Here is a 16,770-nt window from a genome sequence, read left to right on the forward strand (position 1 = left end):
TAGGTTGATACATGATGTTGCTGCTGCTGCAATATACCATTAAAATGGAACAAATCTGAAGAGTCCAAACACATGCAAATAAAAAAAATTCATCAATGTAGAAAAATTTGGAAAATAGCAAGAATAAAATATATCTTACCTCTTCAAATTGGCTCTAGAAATGGAAATGTAACCCAAGTTTGAAGAAGCCTCCTTCAAATGCTTCTTTTAACTCCTCTCAATGCTTATATGCAAGTTACAAAGTGGCACAAACAATCAACAACCGATAGATGAGAGCCAACTGATTTGCTAATCTATCTCCCAAAACCCCTATACTCTTCCCTCAACTATTAAATCTCTATTCTTTGTGTTTGGAAGTGATAGGATGACCTTTTTAGGTCTTACTCATGCTTAACATACCAAAAAAAAAACAAAAAACGGAACATGAAAAATTTGTTTTTGTCTTTTCCAAATGCTGCCCGCTGGCTGAGTCGGGCTGATGGGACTCAGCGAGTCAGCCAAGTCAGCCATGACTCGGTGAGGACTTGGCCGAGTCCGAGTCTTGAGGCAACTTGCCTCATTTTGATGGGTTCGCCTCGGAACTTGCCGAGTCCTGTAATGTTGGTGTCGATGACTCTCAAACCATTGTTGTCAAGTAGAGATTGATTTAAAAACTCGCTTTTGAATCTCCAATCATCAATGATATCTTTGTCAAGAAAAATGTTAACAATTGGACAAGACATAGTAGAAACAGATAATATATTTCTACATTGGGTTTAACAGAATGGCTAGAGAGAACTCATAAGCTTGCTGCTGTTTGTTTAGAAAATTGATTTATCTCATTTCGATTAAGGTTTTCAATTAACTAACAACCTTTAGACAAGACAAAGAAAAGGTGAGTATTTTTATCTTTTTTTTAAATATCTTATTAATCCGCTACTTTTAATAACAGAAAACTAAACTAGTTAAGCCTCGAGAATGTTTTCTTTCCCACTTTAAACATGTCATGATGAAAAGAAGGATCTGAGTGAATGGAAATGAAAATAACTAGAATCTAAAAAACAAAATTTTAAAAAGTGTTCACAGTGTAGAAGAGAAAAGTAAAATGAAGTTGGCAGATGGCCTGAATGGCTCACTCCTTAGGATATCACTGCAATGCACTTTTATCTTGTCTATATATTGTTGTCCAAATCTGGTGCAAAACACAATTTTTTGATAAATATCCACAGTTATTGCATACAAAGAGTAGTAACAGAAAACAAGGCTAGATACTTCAAAGAATGAAGATAATATTGAGATTTATAGCAAGAAATTTGAAAGTGAGGAGAAAAAAAAATGAACAAGGAGAAAGGTAAAGAAAACTAATGCTCCATGTGTGAATGCCTCCAATAAAACATGGAGCTAAGACAAGGAAGGAATATTGGGGCTGCAGAGCTTACCAACAATAGTCAATCCAATAAAACATGAAGCTAAGACAAAGAAGGAATACTGGGACTGCAGAGCTTACCAACAATAGTCAAGCCATTAATTTGATCTTTCAACCTCCGTAAGAACCCAATGATATAAAGAAAATGGAAATGTGTGTGCACTTAGCCCATATGTGTCTGCAACCAAGAACAGCAATGCTGAAATACAATCTATAACTATTAAATCCAGGGTCTACAAGGATTTTTGCCCATGTGTGTGTGAGGATGCAAATGGATTCTAAAGCTTCTAAGTGTCAACAAGAAAATTACAACACAAAGAGAAGTAGCAATAACAATGGAAGAAAGAGAAATGAGAGCTTCAAAGAATATCACCTGCGAACACCAAAATGGAGATGGTAGCTTTCCAAATCACAAACACAAGTCTTCAACCATCGAGAATCCAAGAAAACCAATGTTGAAAGTATCTAGTTGCTTCTCAAAAAGCTCAAGAATGCTAGAATGCTTCACTAGATCACTAGAATGCAAGAGATAGCTTGATGGGGAGTGTAGAATGCTCAATTGACTCAAATGATTAAGTTTATAGGGAAATTCACAGGTCATAGAATTCAAACTAACTGTTGAGATTTTCCCAATGGATCTTACAGCAATTATTTTTCTTGTCTTTGCACAGTAAGGTGGCAAGAACTGAAGAAAACAACTGATGTACAACTGGAAAGTTAATGAATGCTAGCGTGCCATTCAGAATCTTGCATGACACATTGGTGTCCAAGTACAGTATGCCTAACAAATACTTCAAAAGACAAAATGGCACAAAATTATCAAAAACAGCACATGACTTATGTGCAAAAATATATACATTAAAAAACACAAGATTTATGTTAGCACCAAGGGTGAGATAAAGATTGACATAGGGGCTATGGACACTAAAGCGAGTCCAAAACATAAAGTAATATTTGTAGGGTATGCAATTTTGGATGTTACAGCTGACAAGTAGGCTGTTACCAAGACTAAATCTGCCCATGGAAGCTGGCTAATGATCAGTCTTCCAGCAATCACTTCAATCTGATAGTGACAATTGGTGGTGGAAAATTCACTTCCCACCTTCATTTTTGCTGATGCTGGGACTTAGAGAGGTTGGAATACTTGTCATTACATGATAGTGCCAAATTAAACTCACTAGCGAATGATCTTGCAGGTGATCAAGGTTCAGCTTGAAAACTGTATGCAAAGATGGCCGTGAATCAGAGATTACTTGGGATGACTGTTGTGGACCTCATGGCTTATTTGAGTGCTCCTACATCCTCAAGTGGAACCTGACTAAAAATGTACAAGGTGCTGTCCCAATAAGCTTTTCACTGATGTATATAATTGAATTCTGGCTATTTTTCAGCTTGCATAGGATTTACATGTCAATAGCAGAAATGTCAACATTAGTTCTGACTAAAAACTGCCTGCACATATTGCTATTTCTATATATGATGCAAAGTCAGTGTAAATCAAATCTAAGCTCTTGAATAGATTTTTTCAAGTGGCATCATGTCGCGGAAGACCACATGTTCCACTTTGTCCTCTGTTTATGCTTTGTTCCACTTATTGCACATGCTTTACTGTTGCTAGCAATTTGTCACTGTGGCATCTACACTTCTCATGTGGCATTGTTGCTCTTCAATTCTTCCTCTGACCTGGCTTTCATCCAATAATGTATCTCTTGATGCTTAGAGTTAGTGTCATCCATTTACAGGACTATCACAGTTTACGTTTTAATCATTTTCAGCATTGGGTTCCTCCTTACCTAGATGCATCAACATATATAATTAAATGGAAAATGCTTATTTGCATAATGTAAACCAACATCGTATGGCTAAGTGTGGAGAAACAAAGGCATATAGGCGTGCTGAATTTTAGAATAATGTGGTACTGTGCACATAACCTTGAAATTCTCGAATTCCTCTTCTCAGTGGTGATGGTGGACAATGTTAAGGCTATTGAAACCCTTATATGGCAACAGCAGATGCTGTTCATACTTCTCATGACTCATGCCCATAACACACCAATTACACCATATATTACTCACTGGGCAGAAGTGTGCCTGATAGACTCTTACAAATCACTTAGTTGAAAACTAACAGATCACTTGGTTGAAATCAATCTTCAATTGACTGCTTTGAAATGTCATATTATACATTTGCCTCAACTTTGTCAATCACCAAAATAGGAAACATTTTAACAGATGCTACTTTTTCTCAAGTATATCTTGTGTGAATCTTATTGTCTATAACAGATGTTAACAACAGTCTGCATCTCCTACGAATTTCATAAATATTACTGTTTAACTGGTCAAGAAAATAATAAGACTACATCTTATTCTAATCAAAACAGCTTGACAAAGAATGCTGTTTGTTAAAACCCTATGAATGCATGTTTTTAATCCAGATGTGTCAACATTAATTTCATCAGGAAGTACTTTTTCACAGTAGCTTGAATCAATGATGATTCACAAATTCAGATTTCAATATTTAATTTAGTGTGGCAGACCATCACAAGACCTTTGTCTATTGCAGATTGCCGGTGACCTGAGTGTGGTGAAGAAAGCATTAAGTCTTATTTCAGCTCGATTGAAACTGAACAATCCCAGGGAACGTAATTGGGAGAAAGACCGAGATCGGGACCAGGAATGTGAATGGGAGCAAGAACATGAACGTGAGTGGGAGCGCGGATGCGAACAGGAATGGGAGCATGGCCAGCCATCTCCTTCGGTTTCCAATGCCTACTCTCCAGATCATTGTCATCCAGGGGATATTTTCTCCTCACGTGGAGTTTCATTCTCAAATCATACTCGCTCAGATGGTCATGTGATGAGATGGTCTAGAGGATCCAGTGGCAACAGGAATCAGGGTAACATGCTAGTGCCTTCTGGTTCTGGACACTTACATTCTGAGACTGTTGAATGTCATGGATTGGATTACGAGGATTCAATTTCTGGTGAGGAACTTGTTTTCCGAATCCTATGCTCAAACAAGAAGATTGGGAGTGTCATTGGAAAGGGTGGACTTGTTATCAAAGGTCTGCAAGAAGAAATAGGAGCAAAAATAAAAATAACTGATTCAGTTCTAGGATCAGATGAGCGGATTATCATTGTATCAGCTGATGATGTAAGTGAGATATGAACTTTGTTCAAGTATGGACTAATCTTTTATTCACCTGCACATTTAACTTTTAAATGGTTAAAATCTGGTTGAAGATATATTCCTTGCTCATATATTCTCATTGTTTAAATATCAAAGGAAATGATTTAATTGCTGTGTGTTTTAGTAAACCCATTCAGATCATGATTTAGTTATCTAAGAGAAGTTATGTCTGATTATTTATGGACCCTAGGTTCATAGATTGCTTGTTGAAATGTTTATGTAAATTCACAATCTGATTTTGTGGCAAATTTATGGGCAGATGGCCCTGGAAAATGGAATATGTAGAAAAGAAATCATTTATACAAATGGAAGTAATGTTCCCTTCTGCTTTCGACGCACAAAATATTTTCCCTATATAATGTTGCATCTAGCAGAAGTATTTTCATGTTTAATTTCATAAAGTTCAGAAATCATAGGCAGCTTAACAGAAGATTACAAATGCAAACATAAGCAATGTTTTCATTTCCATTTTGAATTTTCTTTGAGATTCTCATGAAAATAATTCCTTATAAAATAAGGGATCTTCTTATTTTGTACGGCATGCTCGTGCTGCCCAAGGGGGTGCTCAAAATATTGAGGATTGATACTTATGAATCATGGACTGTAAAATATTAAATTTTGTAATAAACTGTAGTGCAACAAGTTACAAAATCATTGCTTTCAAAAAGCACTGATTCTAATAGTGATCCAATAATGTTTCATCCTTTTTTTCAAGAATGTTAAATCTATCAATATTTGTATTAGACAGAAATAAATTTTGTTAGCTCACAAAATTGATCAGGTTAACAAAGTCTTGTAAATGAGGAGAAAAATGTAGATAGCTTAGATCATGATCTACGATTCTATACAACTTACTCTGTATATGTATTCTAATTCATGTCCCGTGTCTATGAAAAGACAATGATTCACAGTGTTAAACTGCGCTTGTACTAAAGTTCTCCAAAGAAAGATAGTTTTAGCCTTACTGCCCAGGCCTTTATACCAAAACACTGTACCCTAGTATGTTAACAAGGAAGTGAAATCTCTCTGGATTTTTTTTTAATATTGCAGATAGTTTACAGATATTCTACTCATATGAGCAGCAACGTGATATAACGAGACCAGACAAATCTTTTGTGAGTGCTTATTGAAGACTAATTCAAGCTCTTTTCAAGAAAACACCCTAGAAGTCATATATGGAAGAACAAGAGTCACTACCTAGAAATCAACTGTATTTAAAAACCACACATCCACATTAGAAGACAACTATCGAAGAGAAAAAGCCAGAACTTAGAGTTCCACATTAGATGTCTCTATGGGGATTTGAACCTGGTCTTGTCATGCCTTGCACACATAACCTATCATTTTTCTTAAAAACCTATGGACCCCTTTTGTTTTATTTTTCTTTTTAAATTTTTGCTTCTTGTTGGTTTGTTAATCCCATTAAATGTTTTGATGGCTTTCTTATGTAAGTTTTGTAGTCTGAGTCTTTGTTTTAGGTTCCATGTTAATAGAGAAACTCAACACTTACTTTAGTTTCAAGGGTTTATACATCCTCTAGAACTTTGTTACTTTGGGCCGAAAATTTCAATTTCTAAGTGCATCTGACTCTCTACCCTCTGCTTTATGTCTTTTTTCTTGTAGTTGTTATTAGACTAGGGACCTAGACAAGGACCTGCAAATTGAAGTTTAAAGTTCCAATTGCCTCTAGCCACTGTCATGCCACTTCCAAAGTAGGAGATTAAAGTGTTATTTAAGAATTTTTTCCAGTCAAACTTAGGTTATTTAGTTTATAAAATTGCAGCGACAAAATAAAGCAAATCAATTAAGGTTTAAATGGATAACTAACAATTATTAAGAGGGCCTTTAACTGCATTGATCACAAGTGAAGGGCAACAAATTTACTTAAAAGCTACATTGCCAGTTCGGATTTCGGTTCGGATGCAGGTTTGAGAATCGAGTTTGAAATTCATCCAAATTTTTTTGGGGTTGGGTTCGGATTCATTTTGGGTTCATCCGTACAAAAACATATGTTTAAAAAATAAAATGTACATGTGTGAATATATATATACAACAAACAAGTCCATACATCACTATGCTAATAGTAAAGCAACATAGCAAAATACACCACTATATCTATGTTTCAGCTCAATAGGAGATATTAATTGCATCATTTAGCCATACGTACAAATGATACACTTGCTTGGTCACATGCAAGGAACATATTTCCATATTAAGGAGACAGTTTGACAATGAAAGGAATTTTCAAAAGACAAGTGCAGTTATCTGAATTTTTATTTTGTATTGGTTAGAGGATTTCTAATCAGATTAGATCAAAAGTTGAGATTCAAATTTTAAGCCCCAGATTCAAAAACACCATATCTTTTTTAAAGAAATTGCTCTATTATTGTCAATTTGGATGTCACCTATTGTCAATCTTGATTTCCTCTACAAGAAAACACTTTGAAAAAATCTTAAAAAATTGTTTTGAGGCCAAATTCAGCTCAGATTCAGCTGCTGGGCAGAAAATTCCGCAAATTCTGCCTGGGGTTCCTCTGACAGAATTTGCAGTTTGCAGCAAATTTGTAGTTCTGCAGGTGAATTTGGGAAGAATTTGACAAGGACCTATAGACTTGAACCAGACTTTGAGGGTTCTATTTCATTTGTAGATTTAATAAGGACTTAGTACTAAATCATTTCATAGTTAACTAAAGATCATTGGCAGCGATCCCTTAAAATATGATTAAATTAAACAAGGATGTTACTTGGCAGCTATTGATGAAGAAGAGACATTGATTCTAAAGGGTGGCACTGTTGGAAAAAAGCACAACTCTTTGTCCTCTCTCTCAAGGATATATAAGGCAGATTGCCATGGGTCATCAAGGAAAGACAATTGCCAACATTCGATCCTGAAATGATCAGCACCGTAGGAGGACAAGTATTGGATAAAACCAAGTATCAGCAATATCAACCCAACAGTGTGCACACACACATACACACTCCGGTCTGACGATTTAAATGCGAATAATAATATGGATATTCTGATTAACTGAAACTAGTACTGTTTCCCATGGATATGCAATAGGCATATTAATTGATTATGCATGACTAATGTTATAAGAATAATATATATATGTATATATTATTCTTATTACTGTGTAATCACTAAATAATAGAATACATACATTGATTCCTTTGAAGCTTCATCCGTTTTGTCATCCTGTTATGAATGAGGGATATGGGCACATGAGGAGGTAAAGGAGCCAAGTGGTCCATTCAAGTTAAATTGAAGTCCGAATGACAGTAGGAAGCTGATATGGCAGCTATAGTTTTGTGCCCCTTAGGAGGCCAAACAACTAATATATATAGTGCCCTAAATGGATAGACTTAAGGTGCCTTGTTAGACTTCCCATGGGATTCATAGCGTGCATGAGTCAAGGGGTAAAGTCTCAAAGGAATCTGACCTAGTTACCGGATTTGTACCTTGGAGGCCAGATCCGGATTTGTGCCTGGATTTGTCCAGTTTTTTTTTTCATTATTATTTTCTTTATAATCGTAATGACTTTGATTCATAGATTTATACTATGAAATGATTTACTTTTAGAATTATGTATATTGCTCTTACTTTTTTGTATATTTAATGCATATATAAAAATATTTATATATACACACACACACACAAATCCTTATGAATCATAATAGGAAATTTTTTCCACGAATCCATAGATCCGATTCATGTGCTTGAATCGGATTCGTATCCTGAATCGACAACTAAGAAATCCGACATATACTACATAACTATTATGATTTGTGACTTAATTGTCTGTTTATATATCTTTTGATAACTAATCTGATTGCAGGTCCTACTTCAAGAAACTAAGTTGAATTTCCATTTTTTGGGCTCAATCCAAAGTCTAGTTGGGACTTTTAGGGTAAATCGAGTAAAATCTCAATAGGGGATATTACAACGACCCAAAATCCACTCTATTATGGTTATTAGTGATCAAGAACGTGGGATTGCTATAGTGTTCATATGTTGTTTTTGTTAGCCAACTGGATGGTTCCGGCAGTATTTTGTAGCCGACGGTCCGGCGATGTTTCTATAGCCAACGGTCCAACAGTGTTTCTGTAGCCGACGGTCCGGCAGTGTTTCTGTAGCCGACGGTCTGGCGGTGTTTCTGTATTCTGTAGCCAACGGTCCGGTAGTAAATAGTTTGTAGCGGATAAAATAATTGTGGCCGACGGACTCCTTCGGGAAGGTTCGGATAAAATCATTGTGGCCGACGGACTCCTTCGGGAAGGTTCGGCGGTAGTATTTATATCCCGTCCGGGATCATTGTAAATCGTCATTGATCTACTATTGCGAATATAATTCTGCTGTTCGTGTTCATTGTTTGTATGTGTTGACTTCTTTACCTGTTCGGTAAACATTTGGCGCCGTTGCCTTATGAATCTGGAAGGTGGGAGGAATGAAGATTAATGCCAAATCAGCTTAACAAGGATCGGAATAAGGCGAAGGGAAAAGATGGAATCCGTATTGCGCAAGAGAATTTAATTCTGGCACAGCAAGCCGAACGCCGACGAAGATTTCAGAAGATTGCCGACGGAAACCGAAGTGCGGAGGAATTGTTGGAGGAGACTCGGCAGCGGGTGGAATTGGTGGAAGAAGCACGGGAGGAGTTCTTGAATTTGTGTTCGCCGAGGGAAGAAAATTCAGACGGGAGAGCATCAACTCGCACGGCTCGCAGTGCCGACGGAGCACGAGCGTGGAGTGACCTCTTCGTCCAGGATAGACTTCCGCGGGAAACAATTTCGGAGGATCCTCCGTCTTCACCAAGGGGTGCAGCTGTCGACACCTCCGGTGGGGGAGCGCAAACCGCCGCTGCGGGAGTTCAGACTGCCGGTGTGGGAGTGCCGACCGCCAGTGTGGGAGTGCAGACCATCGGTGTGGGAGTCCAGACTGCCGGTGTGGGAGTGCCGACCATTGTAGGAGTGCAGACCTCCAGAGTTATGGCGGGACCCAAAGAAAAATTACCAAAATTTGAAGGCGATGGTACAGCCGACCCCCTCCGACATTGTAAGACATGTGAGACGATCTGGTGGGCAAATGGAATCACAGATGCCGACGAATGGGCCAGGCAATTCCCGGCAACCCTACGGGGTGTCGCGATTGATTGGTTTTTGGATATGGATCCGCAGAAGCTGGATACATGGGATAACATTAAAAAGGAGTTCTTGGCAGAATTTAAACTTTTGCGGGATGATAATGAAATTGTAGCGGAAATTTTCAATACCAAGCAAGGGAAGCACGAAACTGTCCGTGTCTACGCCAGGAGATTGAAAGATTTAATAAACAAAATGGAAAGCAAGCCAGCGGACGGATTGCAGAAAAGGTGGTTTGTGGACGGCCTACGCTCGAAGTTGCGGAGGAAAATGAAAATTGTGCCACCGTCATCATATGCCGATGCTTATAACAGAGCACTGGACCTTGAAAGTGCGCAGAAGACAAAGAAGAAGAAAACCAGCTCCTCTAACTCTGATGACGACGAATCTGCTGGAGATGATAGCAGCGATGACGAAGGAAGTAACAAAAAGGTTCGTGCCTTACAGAAGGATATGGTTCGAATGATGAAGGAGTTTAAAAATATGCAAAAAGAGCCAAAAGGTAATGAATTATGGTGCACGGAATGTAAGACCGACGGGCATACTAAAGGATCGTGTCCGAAGAACCAATTTTGTGACATCTGTCAGATCATGGGCCATTCGACAAAGGAGTGCCCCTTTAACATGAAGACAAGAGGATCTCCGCAGGTGTTTCTCACACAGGAGGCTTCCCCGTCGGGTAGTAGCAGAAACACGAATACTGCCGGTGCTACATCCGGAGGATACAGGAATAATAACAGAGGGCAAAATAATAACAATAATAACAATAATAATGGGAGCCGAAGTCGAACTCAGTATGATGCAAATGGACGGCCGATCGTTCAATGTCGAGCGTGTAATTTGTGGGGTCATTTTGCGCGGGATTGTACAGCGGCAAACACACCGAAATTATTATGCAGATGGTGCGGACCCGGCGATCACGAAGATTCCAAGTGTCCAAAGGCTGGAGTAAACTTGATCACTGTCGGCACAGATGTAGAGGAGGTTCTGGCAATTACACGGAGGCAAGCGGAGGAAAAGAGGAAAGTGGGGGAAGTGCAGGCGGACATTGCAAAGGCATCGTCGGCGGAAACATCTCAGTTGAAGGACATCACCGGCACCTTGGCAAAGAACTTCGCAGAACAAAGCATTGTACGACAGATCTTACAAACGGAGATACCGGTCAAGATAAGTGACCTCCTTCTCACAATGCCCCAGTTATGGACGGCTATTCTGAATCATACACCGTTTTTGAAAGCACCGGAGGACACAAGAAGGAATAGTACGGAAGTGATGACAACAGACCCAATGCTGCTGGCACTCACCTCCGGACGGTATCCGGCGATCATTGAGATGGGGATTTTGGGAAATGTTTTGACAGAGACAATTGTTGACGGAGGGTCCGGCGTGAATGTGTTGCCGGAGGATACTTGGAAGAAGTTGGGAAAGCCGACGCTGTGGCCACCTGCATTTCAGTTGCTCACGGCAGACCAACATGGAATCAAACCGTTGGGAATTCTGAAAGCGCAACCGGTAACAATTGGTACGCAACCATTTTTATTGGATTTTGTAGTCATTCCATTAAAAAGAAAAGGCTATGATGCTATTCTGGGACGGGATTGGTTGGTGCAAGCAAAAGTAAAACATGATTGGAAACGCAATACCCTATCAATGGAGCGCGGAGGCAAAAGATTCATAATTGACCTGCACACGCAAATGGTTGGCGAGGAGGCAGCATTGTCAGATTCTGACACTGAAGGCGAAAGTGATGACGAAGGAAAGAGGAGAATGGAACCGGATGAAGGAGGAGTATTGAGACTTGACGGAGGACCGAATGACGACGACCTGGACTCGGTTAATGGCCTTTACCACTGGCAGATAGAAGACTACGAACCCTTTCCGAGTTGCAATATGCTAAGGGTCGACGAAGATGAGAAAAAGGAGGAAAATGAATGTTCGAAGGAATGCAGGGAAGTGGAAGAAGGAAAAGTTGCCATGGCTGAAGCTGAGGGGAAGAACATACAGTCTGAACACAGAAAAACGGAAAATTCCACTGTCCGGTACATGGTGAATGGACCGCGCGGAAAGAAAAGGTTACACCGCAGCGTAAGATTAGTGGAAGGGCACTGACAACAAGGAAATAATCTAGTTGCGCGACGACCGCACGCACAGTGGGCGACGGAGGTGGCACAGAATAGACGTAAGGTGTACAACGGTCGGAATGAAATCAAAGTGGAAAAGTTTAAGGCCAGATGGGTTGGACCATATCAGATTCGGAAGGTCGGTGACAATGGAGCGATCAGATTATCAACTTTGGACGGGCAGAAGGTACCTCCGACGGTTAATAGATCCAAATTCAAAATATATGGTGCCAGGAAGACTCCGTCGTTGTCACAAGATGGCCAACTGACTCCGTCGTCGTTGCAGAATGGCGACGCCTGGAAGCAAAATGGAGGTACCTTTGTTATTTGATTTCTTTTAGGAGTGAAATTTTTTTTTTTTTTTTTTTTTTGAAAAAGGGCCGTGGGCAGCTGCTGTCCGCGGGTAGAAAAAGAGGGGCCGCGGACAGACAGACCCGCGGGCTGAAAAGTCCCGCGGGCAATTGTTGTCCGTGGGCAGACAAGCCCCGTGGGCAGACAAAGCCCTGCGGGCAGGGAACCGGAGGTCCCCGCGGACAGTCTGTCCGCGGGTTATTAAAAGCCCCGCGGGCAGATGTCCGCGGGCTTAACATTTTATAGAATCCTCGCCTAGTTAGCCGTCGGCGAAAGAATAGGCCGCGGGGAGAACAAAAAGGCCGTAGGGAGAACATGAAGGCCGCGGGTGACGCAGGAATCCGCAGGGAGAACAGGAAGGCCGCGGGCGACGTGAGGAAGGCCGCGGGTGAGGACAGAAAGGCCGTGGAGTAGGACGCGGGCGCCAGTCAGAGGTTCAGTACCTAAAAAAAAAAAAAAAAAAAAGAATGTCGACAGAATCAAGTTGTTCAGAATAAGTGACAGATGATGCCAAAGGGAAGGGGACACATCCGTGGTTGCCAGAAAGAGTGCAGAATCGGCAGATAATGACAGAAATGGTGTGTTTTGTGCATTTTTGTGTGGGTTTCGAAGTGCTAATTTGGTCTTGGCGGCGAGGGGCGCTGCCCCTCGACTCCGCCCTGTACTGCGAGCGCACCTAGGGTGCTGCCCCAGGACCCCACGAGGGCGCTGCCCCTCGACCCCGCCGGGGGCGTTGCCCCCTGGACCCCCAGTCGTGGCGAATATCAGTCGTGGGAGTCTAACCAGTTGAGAAGAGTTGAAGCTGCTGCAGGCATGGACTTTCTGTGTACCAGAGGCAGTGGGAGCAGGTGTTGGCTGTAAGGCTGTCTTGGTGGATGCGTAGAGAGCTCGGGAGGAGCTAATCATCCAGTTGGAAGCAGTGCAGCGACACTTGGCTTAGGGTACCGAGAAATTGAAAACAGAGAAAGCAGCACAGGTGGCTATCAAGGTCAGCTTGAGGAGACAGTATTGTGTTAGTAGAGGCTACAGATGTAACGGGATGAATGTGGAAGTGATGTGACAGAAGCAGATTTCTCTTGTTGTAGTCACTCTGTTAATGTATTTTGTTTGTTAATTTGTCTCAGATATTTTGTCAGTCGTCAGGAGACGACTTTTCTTTTTGGGGGGGATGGTGTTAGCCGACTGGATGGTTCCGGCAGTATTTTGTAGCCGACGGTCGGGCGATGTTTCTGTAGCCAACGGTCCAGCAGTGTTTCTGTAGCCGACGGTCCGACAGTGTTTCTGTAGCCGACGGTCCGGTGGTGTTTCTGTAGCCGACGGTCCGGCGGTGTTTCTGTATTCTGTAGCCAACGGTCTGGCGGTAAATAGTTTGTAGCGGATAAAATAATTGTGGCCGACGGACTCCTTCGGGAAGGTTCGGATAAAATAATTGTGGCCGACGGACTCCTTTGGGAAGGTTCGGTGGTAGTATTTATATCCCGTCTGGGATCATTGTAAATCGTCATTGATCTACTATTGTGAATATAATTCTGCTGTTCGTGTTCATTGTCTGTATGTGTTGACTTCTTTACCTGTCCGGTAAACAGTTTTCATTCGATCTCCTCCCCATTTATGCATTCAAATACTCTAGTTTGACTTCCATTTGGTTGGAACTTCTTAATTGATCTTTCTCGAGAGAAACTTTATATTTGGTTACCTAGGAATCCTAAGCTTTTTCCTTGTACCGGTTGATAGATAATCAGACTGGTCATAGCCCTTTACTATTTTGTATTTTTCATTCTTTTAGTAATTATTTTTGTTTGAGTATATAGATTTGCTACTACGTTCATTTGATTGGAGGATTGTGATTTTAGAGATTTGTATTTTTTTTAGTTAGGGTTTTTGTATTGTTATTGCTTGTAATGTCCCCTCTTTAGTTCGACATGACATTGATCATGGATTTTGCCTATTCCAGACTCTCGTAGGCAAATGGTGTGGAGAGAGAGTCAATTCTGCGGATCGGATGGTCATATCTTGCTCTTGAAGAAGTGTTAAGAGGTTATATTTTATTATTATGTGTTATTGGGGCCTACATGTTATAATTTTAAGTTGAGTTGCACTTTTTATTTTATAAAATTACTTTATTATAAAAAGTGCATTATAATGAGATTTTATAAAGGATGTTTCTAGAAGTTCTAGCAACTTCTTAGAAAAGTGAATAAATAGAGGGCTGGGCCTCTCATTTTGGACATGCTTGGATTTGAGATTTCTTCTACTTCTTCCATTGTGGAGCAAATTTGTAGTCTCTTGGGTCTGCAAATTATTATTTGATCTTTGGGAACGAATCACTCCCTTGGATTGGCGACTTTGAGGGTGTGAAATATCACCTGAATTGTTGCATTTGAGGAGTTGGTAATTCAGCCATCTCATTTGGACTTCATTGAGATTCAGTTATAAGGGTTTACTTTGGTTGGAATAAGGGTTTCAGTTGTGCCCTAGCATTTGTGGACTGATTAACAGGGTTTGAAGACACAGTTGTGCATTATTTTCAGACTGCCAGTCGAGGGTTTGGACCCACGTTTTTGCTCATAACTCCTAATTGGCTTGACGGATGAATTTCATATTTTAGGGGGTTATTCAGCAACCCTAGGCGCCCAGATTTATTGCTTTTGGAGTGACAAAAAACGCTGCAATATTTTTATCTAGCAGCCGTACCAGGCCGTACCTGTACGGCCCTGTCAGTTGGGCAGCAGCAGCAATTTTGTGAGTCGGTTTGGGGCAGATTGTGAGGTCTTCGTGTGGCATTAATTTAGCATTCATATCCGGCAAAATTGGAGCTATTTCAAGTGCACAAACTGAAGTTTTGATTTCCAAAATATTGCATGTTATGGATTAGAACAGTCAGCACTGTCATTGCATAAATAGTTATTTTCAGTCATTAATAACTGTTGTAAAAGTTTCGTCATTTGCATTCCAAATCTGAACTGGGTTATTGTTCATGTCATAACATTGCATTGTCAAGAGCTTGATATATTAGAAGTGCATAGTTGTGACAGTCTCTCATTGTAATCAGTTCTATTTGCTGTCATAAAATCAAAATTGCATTGGACTTCATATTTGAGTTTCATATTGTCATCTATCTCTTAGATTGGTAGTGTTATAATCTGGAATTGTTGTTCATACATTATTGGCATCATATATTGAGGTTTCGTTGTACAACAATTAGTAATATTGCAGCCTTATTCGGTTACATGCCAACTGTTTGACAAAATTCCTAAGTCCAGTTTGAGGGTTTCAGTGGCTTTTATAGTAAGGGTCATTACATTGCTTCAAAGATTTAATATGTTTTTGTATGGTGTGTTGTGTTGTTTAAAACTTAGGTTATAGAATTTATATGTTCAAGCTTTGGTGATTAGATGTTTAGGTCTTAAAACTATTGTTGGTGTAATTAAATATTCACTAATTACACTTTACTTAAAGCTTACTTAGGATAATGCATTTCATAGTAGTTTGTCATTGAGACGCCTAGGTGTTTGCACTTCAATATGCACATGGTGTTGGAAAATTTCACTCTAGGTGGTGATAGTTGTTATTTCAATCCACCTTTAGTGAACATATCATATTATCACCTTCATCATTGCACATACTTCATTGATGATTAGTGTAACACAGGGACACGCCCCCCAACAAAACTGGGCCACACTCGAGATAGGGGGACATCGTCTTGACGTCTTGGGTGGCGCCACTCAAACTGCCACCTCCGTTGAAGACATCTCCGCGTCCCCTATTGGTGCAGGGGGACGTGACCGCGTCTACTTTAAGTGCGGGGGGCGCCGGGACGTCTTCTGCGGCAACAAGATGGGGGACATTAAAAAACAAAAAAACAAGGCATTATTCTAATATTCTTTTGGTTCTATTTTTGTTATAATGGGATATGGGGCCCATTTCATCCACTTTTGTTCAAAAGCCTTCTATTCTTCATTTTTATTCACATTTGCATTTCTCATTGTTTGCAACAAGAAGAAGAAGAAGAGTGAAGAGCTGAGATAAAGGGTTTGTGGAAGAGTGAAGAAAGTGTTTGCAAGTGAAAAAGGAGAGCCTAGGAGCAAGAAGAAGAGGAGGAGGGTTTAACATCTTGTTCAAGGAGTTTTTCAAGCAAAAGGTAGGTTTTCTAACTTGTTTTTTTAATTTTCTAATGCATGTTTATAAATTATTGCTCAATGTTTTTAGTTCTAAATGTGTGTTGTTTCATTTTGTTATAGTTATCATTCATTCATTGAATCATTTATAAATAATAGATTAAGATTCTTGATGTTTCATTTTGCAAATTCTTGTTATTTAGTTTCAAATCTTAGAAAATTTAAAGTAGGGCATAAGCTGAAAGTTTGTTTATTGTGTCAAAATGAGCTCCTGCATTGATTCTCATAGTGATGATGAGATGGAATTTCATTCAGATAGTGGTAGTGAATCAGAATATGAACCTGAGCCTGAGGTTGGGGCTAAGGATGATGATGACACCGTTGCTTGGGGTGAGCACGAGAGAGACATTGGGGCTGGGCCAAATCAACAAGGGGCCCAAACTAG

The 16,770-nt window shown here is 40.1% G+C and overlaps 1 protein-coding gene across 2 annotated transcripts in view; it reads left to right on the top strand.

Annotated features, from left to right (window-relative positions):
* The window catches only part of LOC149564774 (RNA-binding KH domain-containing protein RCF3-like), a 185,753-nt gene that overhangs the window by 40,481 nt on the left and 128,502 nt on the right, over positions 1-16,770 (top strand). For both annotated transcript variants that reach the window (XM_089818364.1, XM_089818365.1), the window contains exon 2: positions 3,968-4,558. In XM_089818364.1, the coding sequence (XP_089674490.1) occupies positions 3,968-4,558 (591 nt within the window). The remainder of the gene's footprint in view (positions 1-3,967; positions 4,559-16,770) is intronic.

This window comes from Cupressus sempervirens, chromosome 3 (assembly GCF_028749045.1).
Source record: "Cupressus sempervirens isolate cs-2001-9-10 chromosome 3, ASM2874904v1, whole genome shotgun sequence".
NCBI classification, from domain to species: Eukaryota; Viridiplantae; Streptophyta; class Pinopsida; order Cupressales; family Cupressaceae; genus Cupressus; species Cupressus sempervirens.